Source organism: Natrix helvetica (genome assembly GCF_964273705.1).
Source record: "Natrix helvetica genome assembly, chromosome: Z".
NCBI lineage: Eukaryota > Metazoa > Chordata > Lepidosauria > Squamata > Natricidae > Natrix > Natrix helvetica.
The window spans coordinates 127,615,324-127,640,639 of record NC_138554.1 but is presented as its reverse complement, the minus strand read 5'-3'; the positions used below and the strand labels follow the sequence as shown (position 1 = coordinate 127,640,639).

At 38.1% G+C, this 25,316-nt stretch overlaps 1 protein-coding gene across 4 annotated transcripts in view; it reads right to left on the bottom strand.

The window, feature by feature from the left end:
• Window positions 1-21,925, bottom strand: part of ADARB2 (adenosine deaminase RNA specific B2 (inactive)) — a 530,434-nt gene extending 508,509 nt beyond the window's left edge. For all 4 annotated transcript variants that reach the window (XR_014173611.1, XR_014173612.1, XM_081933431.1 and 1 more), the window contains exon 1: window positions 21,272-21,925. Coding sequence is in view for 2 of the 4 variants with exons in the window: in XM_081933431.1 (XP_081789557.1) it covers window positions 21,272-21,371 (100 nt within the window). In the remaining 2 variants the exon portion in view is untranslated. The remainder of the gene's footprint in view (window positions 1-21,271) is intronic.
• Between the last annotated feature and the right edge of the window lie 3,391 nt (window positions 21,926-25,316).

Genomic DNA, 25,316 nt, shown 5'->3' with positions numbered 1-25,316 from the left:
GCAAAGGTAAGTAGAAGAGTGAGGAGGGGATACAGCTTATATTTGCTAGGAAGCAGGATTTCCGGCTTTCTAGCAAATATAAATCACGTGGCACAGCTGATTGTCATACAGCTGATCGTCAGAATGTAAAAAAAATGCTACCTGTTCAGGCAAACCGGTAGCTCTGACAATCAGCTGTGCAACAATCAGCTATCACACGCCACAGCTGATTGTCACACAGCTGATCATCGGAGCTACTGGTTTGCCCGAACCGGTAGCATTTTTTTTACTACCAGTTCGGGTGAACCAGTAGCATTTTTACTACCGGTTCGGGTGAAAGTTTCTTCTTTCTTCTCTTTCTGCATTATTTTATACATTGAACTGGTGGCATGAGTGTCCTTGCAGAAAGACATTAATCAAATGAAGCAAAGAACCTCAATCAAGAATGACGAGTATAGATTTTTTTAAAAAATCCAATCTGAAACCACTTAATTTGGTAAAACTAGAGAATTGTCTGAAGTCCATCAATTTATTATATGAAAATATTTTTATTTAGTGAAGATTTGAGTCCATGGTAGCCAAGAGAGTGACACAAAAATAATATTAATATTTAAAAACAATATTAGCCAGCTTTACATTTTCCTTGAAATATATTTATTTTTTATACTATAATGCCAATGTTATTGCATTTAATGAATGTATTTGTTAATTAAAAAAAGATGGATTTATAAAAACCTTTACATTCTAAATGAGGTGCCTCGGCAATTACTTAATTGCAGTGTACTGTTAATAATGAAAATTCTTCATCTTTTTCTGTGTAATAAATAAAAAAAATGTAAAGTCAAGAAATAATATTGGGCATTTGTTTTGAAAAATCTCCCTGAAAGCCTGTGCAAAAATCTGCTCAATATTTCCAGGCAAAATATGACTTATGAGGGCCTGTTTTAAAACAATAGCCTAGTTTTGTAGTAACTGTGTGTAGAAAAAAATTGCTCTGGCTTAGAATTGCAGAGTAATACAATCTTCCGGAGACCATATAGCAGGCAATCCTCAATTTATGACTGGTGATTTAATAATCATTTAAAGTCATGACAAGCCCATTAAATGCTTCCAGTAATCATAACAGAGTTGGGTTACTTCCGGTTTGGCCCGGTTCATCCGAGCTGGTAGTGGCGGCCGCAGGAGAGTCCGCTCACACACACACCTAGATGCTTCTGCGCACGCACAGACGCATTGTATGCAACCGTGCACGCAAGCACAAGTGAACCCATAGTAAACCAGTTAGCAACCACCACTGCCATTGTAAGTGCTCCCCACCCCTGCCATATAATTATATTTTGGGTCCTTAACAACTGGCCTATTTTGCAACTGAACTCTCCCCCCCCCCCCCGGTTTCTGGAACAATTTTCTGAATAAGTGCTGTACATGTAGTTGAAAAATCAGGGTCCAGTCATATTCCTCCAATTTATGACTACAATAACTTATGACTGAAATTCTGGCCCCTAGTGTGGTAATAAATCAAGGACTATCTGTATAAACTTGAAAGAGACAAAGAATCTGGGGAGATTTTGCAAACAAATTGAAAATAGTTTGTTGGGCTGACAGAATATAAGAACGCTTTTAATGCAGCATGTTTCTATTTTCCATTTTGCAAAATTCAATGCGAAGTATGATTATAGTGAACTTCCCAGTTATAATATCTCCTACTTTATAAGCAGTATTAGAAGAATAGTATATATGTCCTCCTTTTTCCAGATGCATTGGATTTAAACTCTTGGAATTCTGAGAGGAAACATTTGGAGTAGGATAACACATCTGGATAGCCTTAGATCAGAAAAGTCTACTTGATATGTTCGAACAGGGGAAACATTTATTTTCCAAACTGCTACTTTATTGGGACTCACAGTGCATATTCCTCTCTACCTATTCAAACACTATCAAAACTAAGATGGTATAACAGTTGTGGACGCATAACATTCCTTCTGTTTCTCCTGCTGTTTAGGGAGAAATAATATGATATGATACCACTCTGGGATACGGTTGTATCCTACTAATATAATTTTTTCCTGGATTGTTTATGCAGTATTTAACTCTGTAGTTCATTGCTTGTCCCAGAAGAGACTTCAGTTTGCCCAAACTACAAATTGATTCTAAATCTTTAAGAGCATAAAGGAACAGAAAGATTTTTTTTAAAAAAGAAAACTGGTATAAAAGAAACAATGAAATTATTTCCAAATCTGCTTGCATTCTCACTCTGTCATACAACCTCAGTTCTTCCAAATTGAGGTGGGGGAAAATGTGTTTGGGGGAAAAAATAATCCAGAAAATTTCTTAGGGATTATTCTGTCAAATCAAGTGTCTGTCAAAGCCTACTACTCGTTCCATCTGGCAGCAAAATGATCAAAATAATTGTCTGGGCTTTCAACTCAATGAATATGCATTGAGGCAGCCAAAATGGAATTTATACCTTAATCTACATTACAGGGCAAGTTTATAAAAAGACATTATAATGGGGAAAATGCATGACAATTATTCTGAGCAAGAGGTAATCAAACCTTTCTTTAACAAGAAACAGTGCTTCCTTTTCAAATTATTTTTATATATTTAGGATGTATGCTGTTCCAAATCCAATTGTAAAAGGAAAAAGATATAAATATCTACTTCCAAAATCCCGACAAGACATTGGAACCACCTCTTTCAGGTGCAAGACAAACCCAGGTTTACACATGAAGATTCAATTTAACTGATTTATTGCTAAAAGCCTATGCACATATATTTTCTCAACTAATGGTTAGCACCTGGTTAGAGCTAGATAAGATTCAACAACAATCAATTAATTTGTTTGTGGCTACATAGCGATTCTGGACTGATCCCTCTTTCCAATCCTCTGTTGGCTCTGCCACTCCTCCTTCATGTTCCTAGGCACTATTTCTTGTTAGAATGTTTTTTTTTAAGCCCTTCAGTACATGCCTAATTTCAAATAATGTACCGTATTTTTCAGAGTATAAGACGCACCTGAGTATAAGTGACACCAAGGTTTTGAAGAGGCAATTTTTTTTAAAAAAGATTTTGTACTCTGCAAACCTCCCAAAAACGGCCCGTTTTTCGCAAAAATTGGCTCATTTTTTTTTCAAAAAAGGGCATGAATAGCCCTTAGAAGGCTTGCAGAGTGCTCCTGTAGGCTGGGGAGGGGGGCAAAATTGAACAAAAGATGGCTGGTTTTCCACTCATTTCTGCCCTGCCCAGCCCTCAGGAGCACTCTGAAAGCCTCCATAAGGCTATGCACGGCCATTTTGGTGAAGAGAGGAGTTTCAGGAAGCAAAAAAAATGCTGTATTCAGTGTATAAGACATACCCAGATTTTCAGCCTCTTTTTTGAGGGGAAAAGGTGTGTCTTATACTCCGAAAAATATTGGTATGTTGTGATGGGCAAGCGTTCTTTACAAAGATAGATAAAATTAGATTACCAAGTTCCTCTTACATACAATCTTCATGAGTTGATTCAAAGATTGTCTTCTCACAGAGTACTAGAAGAGAAATATATCTCCATATTGATATTATTACTCTTTATATATTCCAGATGCTAAAAATAGACAACCACAAGAACTGGAGATTTCAAATTGGGATTCACAGCCAAACATGTAATTAATTGGTGATTGTATAATGTAGAGAATCTCATAATGTGTTTCTGGGTTGTTTGGACATGCACTATAGGTAGTCCTCAACTTAAGACTGGAATTTTGGTCAAAAGCCTTTGTAATTGTTAGGTGGCTCACCATGTGACGAGGCCTGGTTTTTATGAACTTTTTTGCAGGATTTATATATTGTTAAACTAATTTATTAACATGCATAAAGTGTTGTGCCTTATGATTCATGATGAATGTATCTTTTCTTTTATGTACACTGAGAACATATGCACCAAAGACAAATTCCTTGTTTGTCCAATCATACTTGGCCTATAAATAATTCCATTCTATTCTATTAAATAAAATGTTCTGATCACTAAATTAATCCATTTTATCCAAAGGATTTTTTTTAATGGAAACCAGAAGTAAAGAGCAAAATCTACCCCCCCCCCCCATTAAAAAAGCCAAAAATTGCAGTTATATGACTACAGGATGCTGTAAATGGCCATAAATGTGAGGCAATTGCCAGGTACCCAATTATGATCAGGTGACAGTGAGTGTGTAAATTGGTGCCGATTAGAGTTTCAAAATCTGATTATAACTAGCTTTTGAGGAGCTGGTTATAATTTTGAGTGGTGAATAAATGACCAAATGTTAAGCAAGGAGTACTTGTTAAGCCAAAGAAAAAAAACTATATTAACACATCCGAAACCTTTTGAAAAAATAGAATTCAGCTACAGAAAAGTGACAGTATAAAAATATTTCAGAAGCATCACAAGCAAAAAGAGGATAGCTTTATACTATTTAGGAAAGTAATTTACCATTTCATCAAGACCTGAAAATTTTACCCTATAAAAGAAAGGTTGAATATTTCAGAGAAAATGATCAAGAAAGAAATCATGCTTTCAATAAACATACACATAGGAAAACCCTAAGAAATATAAGAAATATGTTTTGCAAGAAATTTCTTTAGAGAGGAGATAGGAATTTGTTTGAAGTGGAACATTTAGTCCTTCATACATATGATCATTCTATAGGAAAGTCAACTCTTTAGCAAGGGACAGCACCTAGATAATGAGATGATGATTTCAAAATGCTAATCAGGTTTTGATCTATGGTTAATTTTTGGATAATGAACTACTAGGAAAATACAATTTTGTAGACAAGTCTGGGGAAAACAAAATTAAATCCTAGAAGATAATAGCAAGCCATTTTTATGCAGTTTCTAAGAAATGTAGTTCATGTGGTCTTTGCAGTCAGGTCCAACTTTATTCCTTTTCTCAGATTTCAAAGATGTGCTTAATTAATTTCAAATTGTATTCTTACTGATTTCATCTTCAGTGTTCTTTAGTTACTTATCGACATAGTCCTGTAACATTTCATTGGACACAAGTTATCAGCCTAAGTGGAAGAAAAATTAACTCTAAATCATGGGAACTAAAAAAAAACACCACTTTGGTTCTGGTTTTAATATCTTCATTGCTGGAAAGACGCACTTCCTTGTAACAGTTTGATATGGACTTCATATACAGCTTTGAATCTAAGCTTTAGACAGAAGGAAATAACCACAGAAAAAGTGTATAGAAGTGCGTAGAGTCAAGGCTATGCCTTTCCTAGTTGCAATGTACGGCTGTTAAAATTGGACCTTAAGAAAGTCTGAGCACCAAAGAATTGAGGCCTTTGAACTTGGACTGCAAGGCGATCAAACCGGTCAGTCCTAGAGGAGATCAACCCTGACTGCTCTTTAGAAGGCCAGATTCTGAAGATGAAACTCAAATACTTTGGCCACCTAATGAGAAAGAAGGACTCACTGGAGAAGAGCCTAATGCTGGGAAAGATTGATGGCAAAAGAAGAAGGGGACGACAGAGAATGAGGTGGCTGGATGGAGTCACTGAAGCAGTAGGTGTGAGCTTAAATAACTCCAGGGGATGGTAGAGGACAAGAAGGCCTGGAGGAATGCTGTCCATGGGGTCGCAATGGATCAGACATGACTTTGCAACTAATAACAAAAACAAAGAGTAAAGGAATTCCACTCCTTGTGCAACTAATGTTCAACATCTCTTGATGTGTTCTAGATGCTACAGTTGCCTGTAGACTACTAAATGTTCGCCTTTGGCAGTGATGTACTGGTAAATGTTATGCAACAGATTGCATGCACTCCATTGACATCACTGTGCTGTTCAACAGCTGATCAATGCACTAAGCACATGTCTCAGCTCTGCTCTCAACTAGCTCTCAAAATTCCAGAAAAAAAATAGCAATTGGTTCTTTTCAGCTGATACAAGCTGATTTTAGCACACTGTTGTCCTTAACCAACTTTCAGGTTCTTTTTTTAATGCAATGCAGAAGACTTTAGAACCAGAACATGAAATACTAATTGCATTTCATCTCTGTAATCCCCACAGATTTAGCAAACTATAGTGGCCATTTGCCCAAACTCAAATACATGCAATATTTCTGAGGAGAGAAGACTGTATTTAAGTGAAGCAAAGATCAGGCCAGTCACAGATATATAATTTTGAGGCAGAGAAAATTATAGAACATGAATTATGCATCTGGAGGGCTTTTTTTTTGTCTCATGGTGGTAGTTGTAAGAAGTTTGTAGGACTTTGTTTTAATAGACTTCCTACTGGGAACATAGTAGTTTCTCCAGTCCTTTTATATTTTCAGCATATATTTTGTAAAGACAAAACTACAATAGATCCAGGCAGTTTCTGCTGAGCCATTTCTACATGCCCTTCAGTCAGCATTCTACAAAGCCTTGGGAGATGGCGGGTCTAAACAAATGAGGCAAAATAATTTCTCTCCTGCAACGTCCTTATTACTCATTATTAAACAAATCGGTTTGCACACAAGGCTTGCTAAGTTAGTGCAGGGCCTCTCCATCCTATTTCAGAATGGCAACTTTAGGGATTACTGTAGGAAACTTACTCCTGGTCCAGTGCCTCTGACTTGAAAAGTCAGCAAAGTGAGCTGGATTCAAGCTGCAATTTAACATATTTGCAAGAGGGCATTGATCTAGGTGACTAATGCAATCCAAAGTGGCCTCTAAAGAAAGAGGAACAAATGGAGAAAATAATTAGGCAAGCCTCATATTGTCTAAATAGAAACTGATTCCAGAAATTTGAAATTGAAATCCAATCCAGAGATGGAAGCTTCCAAGAGATGCCATCCTATATGTGTCAAAACCTGCATGATTCATAGTGCGAAGTTACTTAGCCACCCATACATGTGCAAATGGGGTGACATTACATTACAGATTTGTTTATTTATCATTCACATTTTTTTTAACAGGCTGTCTCACTCTTAAGAGATTTTGACACACAGAGGCACCCAGGGGTGAAATTCAGCAGTTCTGCAGAACCAGTAGGGGAAATTTTGAGTACTTCGGGGAACTGGCAAAGTGAAAGGAGAACTTGCAGAAGCCTTGTCCTGGAGTGGGGTGGCAATGGAGATTTTGCAGTATCCTTCCCCTGGAGTGGGGAGGGAATGGTGATTTTGCAGAATCCTTCTCCTGGAGTAGAGAGGGAATGGAGAATTTGCAGAATCCTTCCCCTGGAGTGGGGAGGAAATGGGGATTTTGCAATATCCTTCCCCTGGAGTAGAGAGGGAATGGAGAATTTGCAGAATCCTTCCCCTGGAGTGGGGAGGGAATGGGGATTTTGCAATATTCTTCCCCTGGAGTGGTGAGTGATGGAGAATTTGCAGAATCCTTCTCCTGGAGTGAGGTGGTAATAGAGATTTTGCAGTATCCATCCCCTGGAGTGGGGAGGGAAGATGTATTTTGCAATATCCTTCCCCTGGAGTGGGGAGGGAATGGGGATTTTCCAGTATCCTTCCCTTGGAGTAGGGGAGGGAATGGGGATTTTGTAGTATCCTTCCCTTGGAGTGGGGAAGGGAATGGGGATTTTGCAGAATCCTTTCTCTGGAGTGGGATGGGAATGGAGAATTTGCAATATCCTTCCCCTCCCATGCCCACCAAGCCACGCCTGTAGAACCGGTAGTAAAATTCCCTCCCCCCTGGAGGCACCCCAGAGAATGCTATTGTGTGAAGAAAAGCTTCCTGAAAGCTAAAACAAAGACAGGCTTGACAGACATATTTGTTTTGATACAGTCAACAAATATTTTCAAAACACGCCAGTAAAATTTGGAAAGTGCAGATACTGCATTCAAATGGGTTGCAGCTCTTCCTTTATTTTAGAATAGGGGTCCCCAAAATTGGCAGTCTAAAGATGGGTGGATCTGGGAGTTGAAGTTCACCCGTCTTATGGTTGCCAAGATTGGGAGCACCTTCTTTAAAAGATTGGGAGCCCCTCCTTTAAGGTTTTAGATGAAACTGACATACCTATACGAGAATATAGAGAGGACCTTGTGGAAGGTTTGAGAATCAGCATTATTCAATGTCTTCCTGATGAGAATCAAGAGACTTTAAAGATTCTATTATTCTAGGAAGTCCACAATTTAAAGCAAATTATTTAGCAATTCTTTGAAGTTATTACAGCATTGAAAAAAATTACTTGCAATCAGTTCCCACATTTACAACTGTTGCAGCTTCGCCATCGTCACATGATGAAAGTTTGGGTACTTTGCGACTGGAATGTATTTATGACACTTGCAATTTCCCAAGGCAGTGATGGCTAACCTTTTTGTTCTTGCACGGTGAAATTGCACCTGCACATGCGTGCCCACAACCACAATGCAATGTGCCCCCCTACTCATGCGCACACAACTCCCCCGTGCTCCCCTTTCCCGCACACATGAGTGTATCCCCCCACACATGCGTACGATCCCCCTGTCCCTTGTTCTGGGCCTAGCAGGCCTCCCTGAAGCGTCCTGAAACCAAAAATGGGGCACAGTGCGTGCCACCCCCTGTCCCCTGCACATGCATGTGTGACACCTTCCCACCCACGCATGCGTGACAGAGACCCAAAATCAGTTGGCCAGTGGGAGGTGCGCACACATGCGCAGTGGATCTGAACTGGGCAACAGATTACCTGCCCACAGAGAGGGCTCCATGTGCCACCTGTGGCACTCATGCCATAAGTTCGCCATCACACTCCCAGGGTCATGTGATCAAATTTCCAGCTGATTTCTGATAAGCATTGTCAATGGGGGAAACCAGAATCACTTAATGACTACATGATTCACTTGAGAACTGCACTGATTTGCTTAACAGCTGTGCAAAATAAAAATTTAAAAATGGCATGGCTCACTTAACAATCGCCTTGCTTAGCAATGGAAGTTCTGATCCTGATTGTTGTCATAAGTCAAGGACTGCCTATATGTCACTCAACAGTAAAGGAATCCATGCCTGTCTGTTTCTTCACTTAGTTTATCATGAAAATCCAACAGTCCCATCTTCCACATCAGCATTTTGACCGATCCTGAACTTTCTTCAACCTGAACAGTATAGAAACAACTTGTTCATTTTCGGATGGTGGTAGGTAAAATCTCTGCTGTACATGAAAGAAGAAATGCTTATGTTTCCTCTGTGATAGACTAGCTTTTGTGCATGGAAATATTCAGTTTATTTCGGCTGAACTGAGCATTATTAAACCAGCTCCCCTACAGGTATGGTTTCATTGTTCTATTTATCTAAGCCAAATTTATCCTAAGTAAAGGTCTAGACCTCTGTGTGTTTTCATTTATTTTACACAGCAGGCAAAATGATATCCATCTGTCTTTCAAGTTTCACAGAACGTTTCACTGAGGAAAACTGAAGGGATATGCAGAAAACAAAATTCATTATAAATGTCTAAAACATATGGACTGCAAACTGTGTTGCTGTCTTTCCACGATAAATGCTCTGTTTGTCCACTTTATCTGCTGAAGAAACTGATAATAAAACTACAAGTCTTGCATCTAATCAAGTCTCCAAAATAATCCATTATATTCTCAGACCAATGTTTCACTCTTTTGCATTTTGTTTTGAAGCACTAAAACAACTTCTGGTCATCAATATGCCACAAGTTTAATCAAAGTCTGTCTGTCTGTCTGTCTGTCTGTCTCTGTCTCTCTCCCTCCCTCCCTCCCTCCCCCCCCTCTTCCACAGAGTGTTCATAATACATAAACAACATTAGGTAGTTATACTCAGAAGAACATCTTCATGTGATAAATATAGCAATAGCACTTAGACTTATATACCACTTCATAGAGCTTTTACAGCCCTCTTTAGGTGGTTTAGAGAGTCAGCATATTGCTCCTAACAATCTGGGTCCTCATTCTACCCATCTTGGAAGGATGGAAGGCTGAGTCAACCTTGAGCCAGTGAGATTTGAACTGCTGATCTGCAGCTAGCAGTCAGCTGAAGTAGCCTGCAGCACTGCACAATAACCACTGTGCCACCGGGCTCTATGTAACTAAATAACATTACCTAAATGTTTCTTGAGGAAGGCTTGAAAGTTCAAATATATTTAAAGTACTGTATATTCAGCACAGTTATTTTTTACATTTTTATGTTTTTGTACTTTAGAAAGACTTCCGATAGTACACAATATTACATTGTTTATGATCAATTAGAAAAACCCAGTCTCAATAACTCAGACTGGAGTTCTTACAATTTAACTCTATCTTTACTGCCTTCCTAACGTCCATCAGAGAAATTGGCACCCATATCTCTAAGGTTAGATTGTTCTAGAAGATAAGTAATGATGGGAAACTATTATTTCTGCCTCCTCCGAATCTCTCACGTTGGGGGGAAACCTTCAAATTCTTATTCAGGATAAGCAGAGTTGGCAGATTGGATCTATCTGAATCTTAACAGATTTTATAAGCATTGATTATTAGATAGATAGGCCCAATAAATCTCCAATAATTTAATATCATCCTGCCATATTAGGAAGGCTATGGGGCAGTAGGCCAGCCAAACAGCAGCTCGCTATGGCCACCTAGTGAATTTATGTTTCATATGAAACTTATGCTACATTAACTTCCTTATTACAACAGAGAAGGCAATATTGCTTGTTGTTGACTTAAGAGTTCTCTTGACGCTTGATTCCTAGGTCAAGTCAGATGGGACAGATATTAGCTGGAATCTAATATATCTGAAAGGTTACTTGCTGTTTACCTCTCATTGAAACCCTGTTCATATTATCTATGCAGGTAGAATTTGTGATCACAATCAATGTCCCTCAAACTCAAAGCATTCCTTTATAACTTAGCCAGAGAACAGAAGCAATGTAAATGTTGTTGTTAGCTGCAAAGTCATGTCCAACCCATTGCAATCCCATGGACAATGTTCTTCCAGGCCTTCCTGTCCTCTACCATCCCCTGGAGTCCATTTAAACTCACACTGACTGCTTCGGTGACTCCATTCAGCCACCTCATTCTCTGCCCCTTCTTCTTTTGCCCTCAATCTTTCCCAGCTTTCCTAGTCCTTCCTCCTCACTAGGTGGTCAAAGTATTTGAGTTTCATCTTCAGGATCTGAAGAGCAGTCAGGGTTGATCTCCTCTGGAACTGAACAGGTTGATTGTCTTGCAGTCCAAGGGATGTAAATAGTAAATAGGAACTATGACTTTATAGATGTCATTCACACTTTTGCATTTGTTACTTTAAGAGGAAAAGATAAATTACATGAAGTAGAAAATGGGGATGAGGGACAGGTACCCTAAAGCCCAATTATAATGTGTTAATTATTCTTTTAAGGATTTGTTTTAAGTTTTTATCTACTTTGTACATATATTTTTACTTGCAACACACTCTACAACTCCAAGATTTATAGAAAGTCTGTGACTTATGATCACAATTGAGATCAGAATTTGCATTGCTAAGCAAGACATTGTTAAATGAGTTGCAGCCAATTTTACAATCTTTTTTTAACCACAGTTGTTAAATGAATCACTTTAGTTAGGTGAATTATGTGGTCATTTAAACCAATCCACCTACCCCTATTGACTGTGCTTATTGGAAACTGGCTGGAAAAGTCCCAAATGGAAATCATGTGGCCCCAAGGTGTTGCAGCCATTGTTAATACACCTTAATTGTCAAGCACCTGAATTTTGATCACATGACTGTGGGGAAGGCTGTGATTGGTTTTAACTGTGAGGACCAATCATGTAACATTGTAATTTTGAAACATCACTAAATGAATGGTTGCAAATCAAGCATTACCATGTAGCTGGGGAATGAACCATTAAAACAAAAAGAGAATAACTATATTTATGTAAAATCCCAAATTGCACTTTCTTTACATTCCTATAACAATTTAAATACAGGATCAACTCAATTAAAAATGCAAAGAGATTGGTCATTTTTGACCATAAATTGCAACTGACCCTTTGGAACAAATCGTTATTATGATATTCTTTTTAAAGATTATTATCTGTCATCTCCGAACACGCAATGTTTGCCCCACAAATTGTAGATAGCAAAGCAAACTAAGTCGCCTGCCTGGTGTGTGGCTTAAAAAAAAAACATCATGTGGTTGTTTCCAATTTTTCAAATATTATCATGATTTTGAAAGGCCAGATTGCAGAAACAAACATCAGATGCTTAGCATAAATAAATGGTATGGCACGGATTAATCAATATGTCTGCTTTGTAGCTGAAGGAAAATCTTCTGTCAATGACATTAGGGAAATCTATTCCCGCTTTACCCTTTCAACTTGAAGATGTAAACAGCAAGTGCTAAGGTGTCATCTAATTACTGTCTGCATTGTTTAACAATACAGGCTCTTAATGTTTTCACTCCTCTTCTGCCTTCAGGTTCCCATTCATCCAAGTATTTAAAAGTGGGGGTGACTAGCAAAGGAAGAAGAAGAAGAGAGAACACCACCATCTTTCAAAAGCATTTAAGTTGCTGAAGGTCATGAACGGAATTATTTTGATCCTTCTCTTGTCTCCATTTCTTCAGTGAGCTTTTGCCTTAATGCAATTTCAGATTTTGATTGTCCTTAACTGTGTTTTGAGTACCCAACAGTGCAGGTGTATGCTGAAAAATGAAAGAGATTGATTTTAATAGGGATGGAAAAATGTTTCTATGGGACACGTGAAGGGTATAGAGATGGGTATCGCATTTCAAAATTAGATGTTCTATAATGCGTATATACATGCTTAAACAATCAAGAAACCATGTTCTTTTTTAAAATTTTATTTTAGATTCTTCTCAAATACAATTGTTTAATTTGTTTTGGGAACTCGGGATATTACATCTTCAAAAATATAGAAGTTCAGGAATTAGCCTTGCAAAATTGCATTGCACTGACATTAAACACCAATCAAGTTGCTTTATTTTGTAACGAGGAGTGTCTTGCTTTGGGGGAAAAATGATAGACATTTTTCTCTTTCTCTCTGAGAAGCTATTACTCAATAATTCAACCTTTAATCTCATGGTATCATTTCTATGTATAGCTTGTCTTGGCATACAAGGAGCAAGTAAGTGAAGTGAATCTAAACACCAAGCCATCATTTTGTCTGGCAGAGATACTGTCTTTAACACATCTGACTTTTTTCTCCATCACTTATCAGTTTGAAATTCTTTGATAATTCAGATTTAGTATTTTATTGGAGATTAGAAATACAAGAATGTTATTATCAATTAGAAGGTATGTTGGATATGTTCACCGCCTTGAGTTATTTGTAAAAATAACTGCAGGATACAAAGATACACACAATCAAATAAATAATTGCATTTAAAACCATTTAATTAAATGACTTTAGGCAGCTTTGATTTTAGGGTTTTTGTGGTGGTGATTTACACTGTTTTTTTATATATTATTTTCTTGAATTGTAATTTGCCCATAATTCTTTGACGGAGGATGGTACGTAAATATCATCATACATACATAGAGTTACTTAACTAACAAAACTTTATCTTCTGGAAGATGCTGAAATGGATTCCAGAGTTTGATATCTACCTTTGTGCAGCCAACAGATTGGCTCTACTTTTGAGATCTCTAAACATTTTTTGCAGAGTTAGTTTCTTAGAATTTGCCATCTTTATTGAGCAAATAAATTTAAAGAATAGGTTATGATACTGATGTTCACTATACAGAAAAGAGGACAAAATGTTACCAAAACTTCACAGATATCTGGCATGTTTGCCGCTAAGGTTTCTACATCTTATGGGACTACAATCCTTGACTCAACTGCTCTGCAGACTGAGAATTTTGGGAGTTGAAGTCCCTGAAAAAAGATCAGAAGGAATAGCTGCTCTAATATGAGAGGCAGATATTATATTGTGCCTCTTGTTTTTTTTCCAGCACCATCATTTGCCCAATTAATGTGGAAAATGGAGCAAGGTGAGAGTAAAAAGTCATGGTTAAACAGAAATCATTTTGGAACTGATTAAATATTAAATATCAGGTAGAAGTCTAACCAGATAAATACACAATAACTTTACAGATGCCATCCAGTTTATATGCATTCAGCTACTGATAGGGCTGCTGGGACCTAGATAGCATGCAAGTTTAATAATAAATAAATAAACCCAACAAGCTTTCAACATTTTTCATTTTCATCTAATTTCCAGTTCCTGAAATTAGAAGTAATTTGTCCAGGAAGGCAGGAGCTGCTATCATTTTCTTTATAAAAAAACATAGATCCAAAACTGATTAAGATATTTAGAATTTTCCTCTTGATGGTTGCATCCTTAGACATTTCAAATGTCACCACCTTCCTCTGTTTCAGGAATAAGGATTTGATTTGATTTCAAGAATACTCACCATCTTCCTCTGTTTCAGGAATACTGATTTGAATCAGGAATACTGATTTGAATCAGGAATACTGATTTGAATCAGGAATACTGATTTGAATCAGGAATACTGATTTGAATCAGAAATACTGATTATGCCTGGTTACTCAGCCGTATCTGGCAGTAAAGTACAAAGCAAAAAGGAGAGAGCAATGACAATAATCTGCTTATACACAGGAAGTGCAGATGCTCAGCTAACAGGGTGAAAAGTTTTTTTCAATGCATATGATATTCCAAATCTATCACCACGCTGAAACAGGACACCAGAATTACAACCTCAGTTTATGTAATCCAACCAGGATTGCAGGTTTGTCTCTTCTACACTTCCCTGCTAATAATTTTATTGAAAAACAGCGGAGGTTGTTTGTGCAATAGTCAAGATCCATACTTTTCTTGCTAAATCAACTCTCATACATTACCTCAGTGCAACACCCTTAATGCTTCTTGGAACAATGGCTCGTCAGCCTGAAAAGCCATTGGATGGTAACTTCGTCATGCTTGCTGGTCGAAGCACCACATTCTAACTAATTTCTCTATAGTGATGTTATGTATTGGCTTAGATGCAAAAGGTACCAGTTTATTGATAGACAATGCTCTTATTTAGGACTTTCTACTGCAAATCAGAGCCCGCAATCTGATGTTCAAAAGGTGCAAAATATGTCACATACAATTTTCATATTCTTTCAGTCCAGCGCAAGATTTCTAACAGCATTCCGTACATTGGCCCTCTATACTTTTCAACACCGTTAATACTGATTAATATTGAATGCGGCAGTTCTTCTATATATGCTGAAAATGGGTAGCTTTAGAATGTAATCACAGTATTTCAATACCAATGACCATTCCTTTGTTCTCCCGTTTTTTAGAAAGGTGAGTCTATTAATCTACCACGTTTACCTGCTTTACAACTTTTCATCATTTTGTTAAAAACACAGCTTCTAGGTTACCATTCCAAAATGCAATCTGCAATTTATAGACATTTCTATCAATAGCTTTTTTTTTAAAAAAAAAAGAAGCATGCCTCTCTCCTGCCCTATTATCAAATCTTCTTAAATTTCTACCATTCAAGTGTTCCTACTTCTAAACACTTCAGCTGCATTTCTGCTTGAGGCAGCCAGCGTGTTTAAGCTATCAACTGGAAATGGGTGATGAATTTTTGCTCTTCACACCAAACGATTACATTTTGAAGCCTAATTATCATTAATTTTACACACACACACTCACACACAGAGAGATGCGCATACCCACCCCAATCCTCCAATAACTTATCTTTGTATCACAGGCATTTAAAAGGCCAAACAACATTAAACAGCCCAATTATTTCACTTTCACATATTCATACTAAAGGCACATTATTTGGCAGCTTAATAACCAAGATGCTAGTGAGCCATTGTGAAAAATTAGCAGAGTGGCATATTTCATCCATCACTGCAATTTGCTTCTCACAAGATCTTGTAAACAAAGCAAACAGACTAGAAGCGATCAGAAAAAAAAAGAGGGAACGCAACTGATTTTGCATAGAACCATGCAACTTTTATAAGACGCATAAGGCTTAAACATAGCCACGCACGATTCCAGACTTTACGAAATGATGGATTTAGATTAAATTAGATTACTAATCATTCACACACATGCCAAACTTGTAAACAATCTGGAAGGTTACAGAAATAATTGGTTATCAAGCTGGGAGGAAATTCTACTTCCTCATGTATCATAAATAATTGAATAATTGTAGGGAGGATATTTTGATCTGACTAAATTATTTCTCTGGATTTTTTTTATTTTTTTTTGGAATTAGGTCATCTGTAGCAATTTTGCAAATATACAGGATCTCTCCTTTGTACCAATATAACAATACTGATTTAAGTGTGCAGAGCAGAAGTAAAGGGTATTATGGAGCATGAATGCTCAGTTGGAAGTAGGGGGAGTTTGTGTTATAAGGTTGAATGTGATAAATAAGAAGAATGTATTTGTATATCCAATGGCACACAGACCCATTTTTGTGCAGAAGATAAATCCAAATAAACAACTTACAGGGGGAGGGGAAAGAGGGGAGTAGGGTGTTATTTCTTATGGTAAAATACTGAAACACACTCTTTCCCTTAAAGCATGCTGGTATAAAATAAATAGAGGAGGGGGTTTGGAAGTGTTTTTGATCTTTTATTAAACATTAACACACCAATGTTCGTTTTTAAAGTGCAGCATTTCACACATGTCAGAATGAGCTCAGACAGCCTAACTGCCAAATGTTTAAATACTACATTCATCTCTATCAACCTGCAAACTCAACCCTTTGAGAGGGGAATTTCATCTGATCCAGGAAAATGGTAAATCTGAAGTGCTATATTATCATTTCCTGCATATGAATACTTAGAATACCAAAGCTTTAATAGGCATTATAAACAAAGAAGCACAAAAAGAAATCATAGTAAAACTCTCTCTCTGTCCAAGCCAACGAATGCAACAACGCAAAAAAAAAAATCAATTAAATAATGTAATTTCTTTCATTCTTCATTTTAACATGAAACCTGCACATATTTCAGCTGTTGAGACTTTACAGATCTCCATCACACCTTTGATTTTGTCTATTTGGAACTTTTTACAGAAAGACACAGATTTACCATATCAAGCAGATACAGTCTTGTGACTTCTGTAATTTTCCTCTCATTCTAAATTTAAGTTTGGCTATCACAGAGAACACCTTTGATGCCTCCTGAAATTGCAGTCATTACCACGGATCGCAAGAAATCGTATGTAATGGTTGAAAGGAAGTCGGAAAGAGGAGAGGGAGGAAGAAGGGAAGAAAAGCTCAAAATAAGATGGGAGATTAACTTTTAACCATTTTAATTTTATCTCCAAATCCCATCCTTGCTCTCATTCTGGCAAGGGGTAAGATAAGCTACAGACATCCTGAAGCATTACACCAATCTGTTGAGGGAAAATGCATTTATCCTTGAATCCCGATCAAGCTGGAACATGTTCACTTATTACTTTGATATTATGGGAAGGACATGGAGTAGTAAACTACAAGGATTCAAAAATCTCATCCTTAACCTCTCAAATTTCATTAATTTTCACCAAATTTCTTTATTCTGTAATCTTGCTCATCACACAGACACACACACACACTTGGCTGGATTACTGTATTTGTTTTGTCTTTTTATTGCATCAATAATAACCTCCCATTATCTTCCGTATAGTAACAGTTCACGTACTGTATGTTTACTTGTCATACTGCATAGCCTTAATTCAGAAAATGCACATGCAAATAATGAATTAGTTTAACTCATGAAGTGATGAACCAGCAAATAATAATAATAATAATAATAAAAAAGGAGAGGTGCATTTTAAAAGCTTTCCTTTGTTTTGGTTTTGCAAATTTTCATCTAGCAATATAAGACTAAAAGCATAAGCTTAAAAAACAATCAAACCAAATTACACACTAAAATGCTAAATTCTTCATCAAATCTATTTTCCTACGTCATAGTACAGATGGACATTAAAATAAATGCTACAGGAAAAAATTATAATCAAATAGATGATATCATTCTGGCATTAATTTCCTGTAAATTATTTTTGAGAAACTGTTTTATTTATTTATTACTGGAAAATGTCCCATTCATTTTCTTTTCTGGAAATCACGGAAAATTGACCATGTAGTTGCAATAGCTATTTTTTTAAAAAAAATAGTTATTCAAATCTTAAAAAAATATAATTCCCTCACAGAAAAGCTTTTCCAAAAGATCATTACTTTTAAATCTTAGAATTCAGTTAGAAGTGGGAAGGGCATTAAGTAACATTTCAAATGTGGAATGCATAGAACATAGAAAGAAAGATTCAGCCAAAGTTATCAGTATGTTTATATATTTCACTGAAATGAATGGATTTAACTTTTAAATCCTGACTGGATCAGGCTCTCAAGAGAAATGCAGCAGAATATTAATTTGGACTATTCAAATCTTGCATTAAATTTACCACTGAATTAGGAGACTATTATCATTTCACATAGAGCTTAACTTTTATCTATCATGTCCAAAGTAATGCCAATACCATGGTTCTTTTGATAATTTTGATAAATGGATGTCAACAATTTGATTGAGAAATAACTCCATAAACATACACAAAAGAGTTTAAGAGCAGAACGGATATGCTGAAGCAATGAAATATATTCTAAGGGAACATTAAAAATGTTTTAGTAAGATTTCCCAAAGTGGTTAGGAAACACTACGTAACATACAATAATATTTAACTTGGAAATCTCATTTTAGCACTCTAAAATTAAATTCACTTCTGCAGCCAATAGTTATTTGCTTTTAATTGTCATTTACAAAACTATTGCTAAATACACCTTTTTTAAAAAATCTCAGTTCTGTTTCATCCTTCTAACTGGGAACAGGGCATTTTTGGAAACTGAGGTTTACTTTTATCAAACTACTATATCAACAAGTTAAAGATCGGGTGTTTTTTTTAGATATATGTTTGCTGTGAGAATATATTAGGTGGGGGTTTTTTTTGGAAAATGCATGGATACTTATGGCTTTTAAGGAATGGAACTATTTTCTAAATAGTTATTGCAAGCATACACCTGGGAAAGCTGTGAAGGAGGGGAAATTACAGACACACACCCTTACATACATATACATGACTTCTTTAAGTATTGGCATGCTTATATCATCCTTTTAAAATCTGTAACAAAGTGGTATTCTCTACTATAGCTCTTGATGTCACTATTCTTGAAGCAGGAATTTTCAAAAAAAAAACCCTTCTTTTCAGAATTTCTTTCTTTTATTTATTTGCCTTCAGGTAATACTTAGAGAAATGCAGAACAGACCATAAGAAGTTGATTAATTTTCTTCACCGCTTTTGTTCCCCCAAACTTATCATCTTAAAAACAGCAACTGGTGGAATGCTCATACATAGCCCCCTCATCTTTAGGATCCTGATGAAATCAATATATTTCAAAAGATAAATTTATTTTCTATACACAATTTCAAAGATAAACTTAGAATACCATTAATTCATAGAAAGCTGATATTATTTATACAAACTCTGCAGGACAAAATTACAAGTACGGTCTAAAATCCTGGGGGAACATGAAGGGCTCAATTATCTTTGTGTAATTTTGACAGATTTAGGAAGAGAAAGGAATGTCTCTAGCCAATTATTAGAACTCATACCAATTTTCCTCCTATATTATAAAAAACAGTTACTGGTATTTGTGATCCTTGAAGAATTCATTTAAAAAATATTTTTGGTATATTTAAGTAAATGGAGCAAAAAATAATAAAAAGAGAGGAATACACAATGCTGTCTTATTATTGTCTTATTTATCCCTTTTCTTTATTTTTTCTTGGAAAACTTGTGGAGGAAAGTTTATAATAAGTGAAGATATTATAATCATTGTAGATGCAACCATGGTAAAGCAGATTAGCTGTTTTCTAAATTTCCACCAGATATCCAGGCATGCTTTGGATTGTGACACAAGTAAAAAGCAAACATTAACTTGTGTAGACATTTTTTTTAGGCCTCTAACAATCCAACTACTTAATTCCCCAAAGATGAAAGAAACATTTCCATCTTCTTTTTTGCAACAACAAAAGAAAAACCCACCCGAATAAAGTAAATCAACCCCAAAGTGACTGATGTGACAGGAACGTATCAAAGGCTCCTGTCGTGATGACAACTACAGACAAGGTGGCATGTGTTGCTCTGATTAAGAGAGTTTGAACCAAGCACTCTTGCAACAGAACTTGGTGTAATCAAGTGAGGTCCTGCCTTATTTTGTACTTGTGATCCTTATTTGAATTACAACTATTTCATCACTTTCTTAAAACAGTAACTGGAGACACATGGCATTATCAACCCACTGGCACTGTCTCACGTCTCTAAGATAAAAAAAAAGGTCAGCCTGGGTGAAGTGTTAAATCTCGGAAACCTGTCTTTCACTATTCTGAGCCGCTCTTCTTTTGTTTTCTCAATTCTGGATTAGGAAAATTACTCCAGGTTCATTGAAAGAATCTTGGCCTCCTTAAAAGAATGGGAAGAGTCTTTAAGGCTGCTTAACTTTGAATGCCACAAACACAAGCATCATTACTGTCCCCGCTAGCAGAAACATATTATTCCACTCCCCACTCCCACCTCCTCTTTTCTAGAATTGCAATTTTTTTTTTTTTTGCTTTAAAAGGTGCACCTGAAGGATGGGATAGGGCTACCTTCTGCACACCCCAGCTTTTGATTTTACCTATTTCTCCTTGGAACAAAAATGCTCATGTGGAGCTGCAGCTGCAGCAAAACGAGGGGATTTCCACCTCCACCAATGTGGTTTATTTGGTTTTCGAAGGGGAGATGAGATCTGAGAAATATCCAGGTGTCATCCCACCAAATGCTTCACCTCTTCCCTTTCTCCATTATAAACAGATTTTGCCTCTGCTAGGGTCAGAGTAGGTGGAGGAGGAGGAGGAGGAGGAGGAGGAGGAGGAGGAGGAGGAGGAGGAGGAGGAGGAGGAGGAGAGAAGAAGAAGAAGAAGAAGAAGAAGAAGAAGAAGAAGAAGAAGAAGAAGAAGAAGAAGAAGAAGAAGAAGAAGAAGAAGAAGAAGAAGAAGAAGAAGAAGAATGGGAGGAGGAGGAGGAGGAGATTCTTCTTTAGACTTTACTGGTACACATTTAGACTTTCATGATACATCTTTCTAGTCAATGGAATTCTGTAGATTCCCGTTCCAGATGTTGCCTGTCTAACTATCCCTGCAAGGGGAAAAGCGCATTTCGAAACCCGCTTCTCCCTCTCTTCCTCTCTCAGTCGATGCCACGTCCTGGGGGATCAGATGGGCGCCCTACAGCCTCGTTCTTCTCTCCAAGATGTCGACGACCTTAGTAAACGCAACCCTTCTTGCCAAAGAAGTCAGAAGAGGGGCGCTGGGGGTAAAAGGGGGCGGGAAAGAGCTGGGATGGGGAGGAAAGCAAAGACCCCCCGCTTACCTTTCCTCTTAGAACGTCGCCGCCGCCGTCGCTTAGACTTGCCTTTCAGCTGACCGCCGGCTCCTCCAGAGGTTCGGCTGCTCTCCAGCACCGAGGTCATGGTTCCCGCCCGGTAAACAAGAGCAGCGTGGGGGACACCGGCTTGACGGGCGGAGCGCCCCCTCCTTCTTTTGCCTCGCCGCTCCGGCTGCTTTCCAGCCACGGAGAGCCAGGCTGCTTCCGACAGCGATGCCGGGCGCGCGTTGCTGGTACGCGGATGCTCCGGCCGAGCGACGCTGCCGCTGCCGCCGCCGCCGCCGCCGCCGCCGCCGCTGCAAATCCGCAAGAGAAAAGTAAGAGCAGCGGCGGTAGGGGAGGGAATATCAGGACGACCGAGGGTGCCCGCTGGGATTCATCCTCTTCGGTCCGAGAGCTCTCGCCGTCGCGCGCCAGGAAACTTGCTTTCTTCGGGACCGGCAATGTCCGGCGCGTTTCTTTCTTTCTTTCTTTCTTTCTTTCTTTCTTTCTTTCTTTCTTTCTTTCTTTCTTTCTTTCTTTCTTTCTTTCTTTCTTTCTTTCTTTCTTTCTTTCTTTCTTTCTCTTTCTCTCTTTCTTTCTTTCTCTCTCTCTTGTCTTCCTTCCTTCCTTCCTTCCTTTTTTTTGCACCTTTGATAGTTGTTTGGCCCCAGCAGCCACTTTGAAGCCAATCATGCAACCAGCACCCCTATTTGCTACCCCGAAGTCTAATAAGGTCCAATCACAGCTCTAAGCTGCCCGTGACATCAGCAGCGGAGACCTCCCCCTCCCCCCCGAGACCCCCTCCCCTCCTGCCGCCCTCCATCCCTCCCTTGTCAGCTTGCAAACTCAGCTCCCATTTGGGCTGACAGCTCTACCCAGCACCTGGGAGCGAAAGGAGGCAGAGGGAGGCAGCGCCGCGCCGGCGGCGGGAAAAGGAAATCGAAAGGAATCTCGCCGGGGCAGGTTAATTGTTGTCCCCGGGGCCAATACGATGTAATATTTTTTCGTGGTGGAAGGAGAGATCGGGGAAGCTCGGAAAATGTACTCAGAGAACAAGCGCGATTGCGGACGTTCTTTCGGTGCTGAAGCGCTGCGCCTCATCTTTCCGCGCCTCGAATTGTAGCTTTAGAAAAGATGCAGGGTTCATCCAATATTTAATGGCCCGGTGATCCTTTCCGAGGACTCCCTTCCCCATCGAAAGGGGGGGAAAGTTTGCAACCTTTCGGGTCCTGTAGAACTCTTTATCAGAGCTACCTAAAAGGAGAAGGAGGAGGAGGAGGAGGAGGAAGAGGAGGGAGGGAGAGAGAGAGAGACAGAGACAGAGACAGAGACAGAGACAGACAGAGACAGAGACACAGAGACAGAGACAGAGAGAGAATGCTGAAAAGTGAAATGTTGTAGGATCATTCCATCGCACTCTCTCCTTCCTTCCTTCCTTCCTTCCTTCCTTCCTTCCTTCCTTCCTTCCTTCCTTCCTTCCTTTCTTCCTTCCTTCCTTCCAGAAATGCTTGCTTATAGACATTTTGACTAATCCAGCACCTTCCTGGTGTGTAAGACTCCCTGCCCCCTGTCCCCCAGTTTCAAATAAGGATTAGTCCAAAGGGATGGAAGAAGTTGGAATAAAACAAAGATTATGTCTCCATATCATTGTTTCTCAACCTTGGTTAATTTTAAGGTTTGTGGACTTCAACTCCTGGAATTCCTCAGCAGCCATGCTCCATACACAGGTAGTCCTCAGCTTTCAACAGTTTGTTTAATGACCATTCAAAGTTCCAACAGTACTGGAAAAAAAAAGTGGCTTATGGTTGTTTTTCATATTTATGACCATTGCGGCATATCCATAGTCACATGATCAAATTTCAAAAACTTTTTTAACAGCATAAATTATCAGCTCAGCTGTGATCATAATTTAAGGACTATGCAGCATTGTACTATTTATCTAGTTGTCTCTCTCTCTCTCTCTGTCTGTCTCTGTCTGTCTCTCTCTGTCTCTCTCCACCCACACTTTCTCATCCTATTTCACATCCTATTTTACATATATACATATACATGTATACATATACACATATATACATGTATGTGTGTGTGTGTTTGTATATGTGTGTTTGTATTTGTGTGTATATATACATACATACATACTACACACACACATACATGTGTATACACACATGTGTAGTCTGACACTTTATTTCAAACTAGATTTGTATATCAGTGATTGCATGAGCTCTGTAGATGCCATACACTAAATAAATAAAATAAATAATAACTTCCTATTGTTAAATGAATCATGCAGTCATTAAGCAAATCCTACTTCCTTTATTGACTTTGTAGGAAATTGACTAAAAGTAAAAGTCATAAATGGTGATCACATGATGTCAATGTGTTGCAGTGGATTCCATGCCAATTGCTGTACCTGAAATTTGATCATGTGACTTATAGGGATGCTGTGATAATTGTAAGTGTGAGGAGGGTGTAAGTCACTTTATTGTAACTTTGAATCATTGCTAAACAAATAAGTTGAAAAAGAAGCAGGGATTCTACTGGGAGTAGCCATATATACATTTTTCACAGTCTTATAAACACCTCCATGGACAGCTCTGCTTGTGACCTTGTTACTCTCTTCTTCCTTCTTTTTTCCTTAAAAACAAACCAAATGTCAAAGAAATATTTTTGGGAACTCAAAAGAGTAATATTTCAGTCTCCAAGAATCAACCCAAATGCTTACTGGATCATAATTTCAAACATGATGACTTAGGGCTTCTACCACATCTAATGGGATTTATTTCTAGACTGGAGTATGTAGTTGAGCTAAGCAATCCAGCCATCTACTCCCATACACATATTTACTGCAATTACCTTTTTTCCTCCTCCCTTAAACTTCTAATAATACTTACTTGGGAGCAGGACCAAGAGAGAACTTTTTTTGCTTGGTGTGAAAAGTATGAGGGGGCACCACAATTTAGCAAGCTGGATTGGATTTGATATTGAATCTCACATCAGCAACACCAACAGTTATTTGTCTCCACTGTAACCAGGGCAAAAATCCATTTTCAGAGGGTTCAATTTATCCTTGAAAGAAAGGAAACAGCTGAAGAATCCCTTCCACTCTTTAGGATTTACCATCTGAAATAGTTTCTTCATTTGCCCAGTGATAATGCCAGCCTTGTTCAGAAACAGATGAGGATCTTATTCATTTTGTTCTTCCTCTATGATAAAACCTGACCATCCTTTGCACATTCCTTTATTAGAAAACATTGAAAACCAGGGAAATCAAAAGATTTGCCCATTCAGAAAAAAGAAAGACCTACCATATTTTTGGAGTGTAAGACACAGTGGGGTATAAGACGCAGCAAGGTTTTGAAGAGGAATATTTTTTAAAAAGTTTTTGCACTCTTCAAACTTCCCAAAAATGGCCTGTTTTTCGTGAAAATGGGCCTGTTTTTTTAAAAAAGAGGGCATGAATAGCCCTTAGGAGACGTGCAGAGTGCTCCTGGGGCTAGGGCCAAAAATGAGCAAAAAATGGGCCTGTTTTTCATGAAAATGGGCTCGTTTTTTGTCAAAAAAAGGGGCATAGATAGCCTTTAGGAAGCTTATAGAGTGCTGGGTGGCTGGGGGGCCAAAATGGCCTGTTTTTCACTCATTTCTGCCCTCCCCAGCCCTTAGGAGCTCTCTGAAAACCTCCCAAATGCTATGCACGGGCATTTTGGTGAAGGGGGCGGAGTTTTGGGTGGCAAAAAATGCTGTATGCAGTGTATAAGATTTTCAGTCTCTTTTTGAGCGAAAAAGGTGCATCTTATACTCCGAAAAATACAGTAGTTTGAATGCCCATTTATTCAAGAATTCTTGTTGGAATTGCCACATTAGTGCTCATAAAAGACCTCTTGTTGGTTCATCAGAGAGATGGCTAGATATTTAGATTGTCTTTTTTTAATCTGCCTATTGAATTCTTCCCAAGGACTGGGATTGGATATGTTGTTTGATGGTGTTAAATATATAGTTGCAAGATATAAAGCTGTTTGAAGTAATGCTGCCTTTCACAATTGACTCA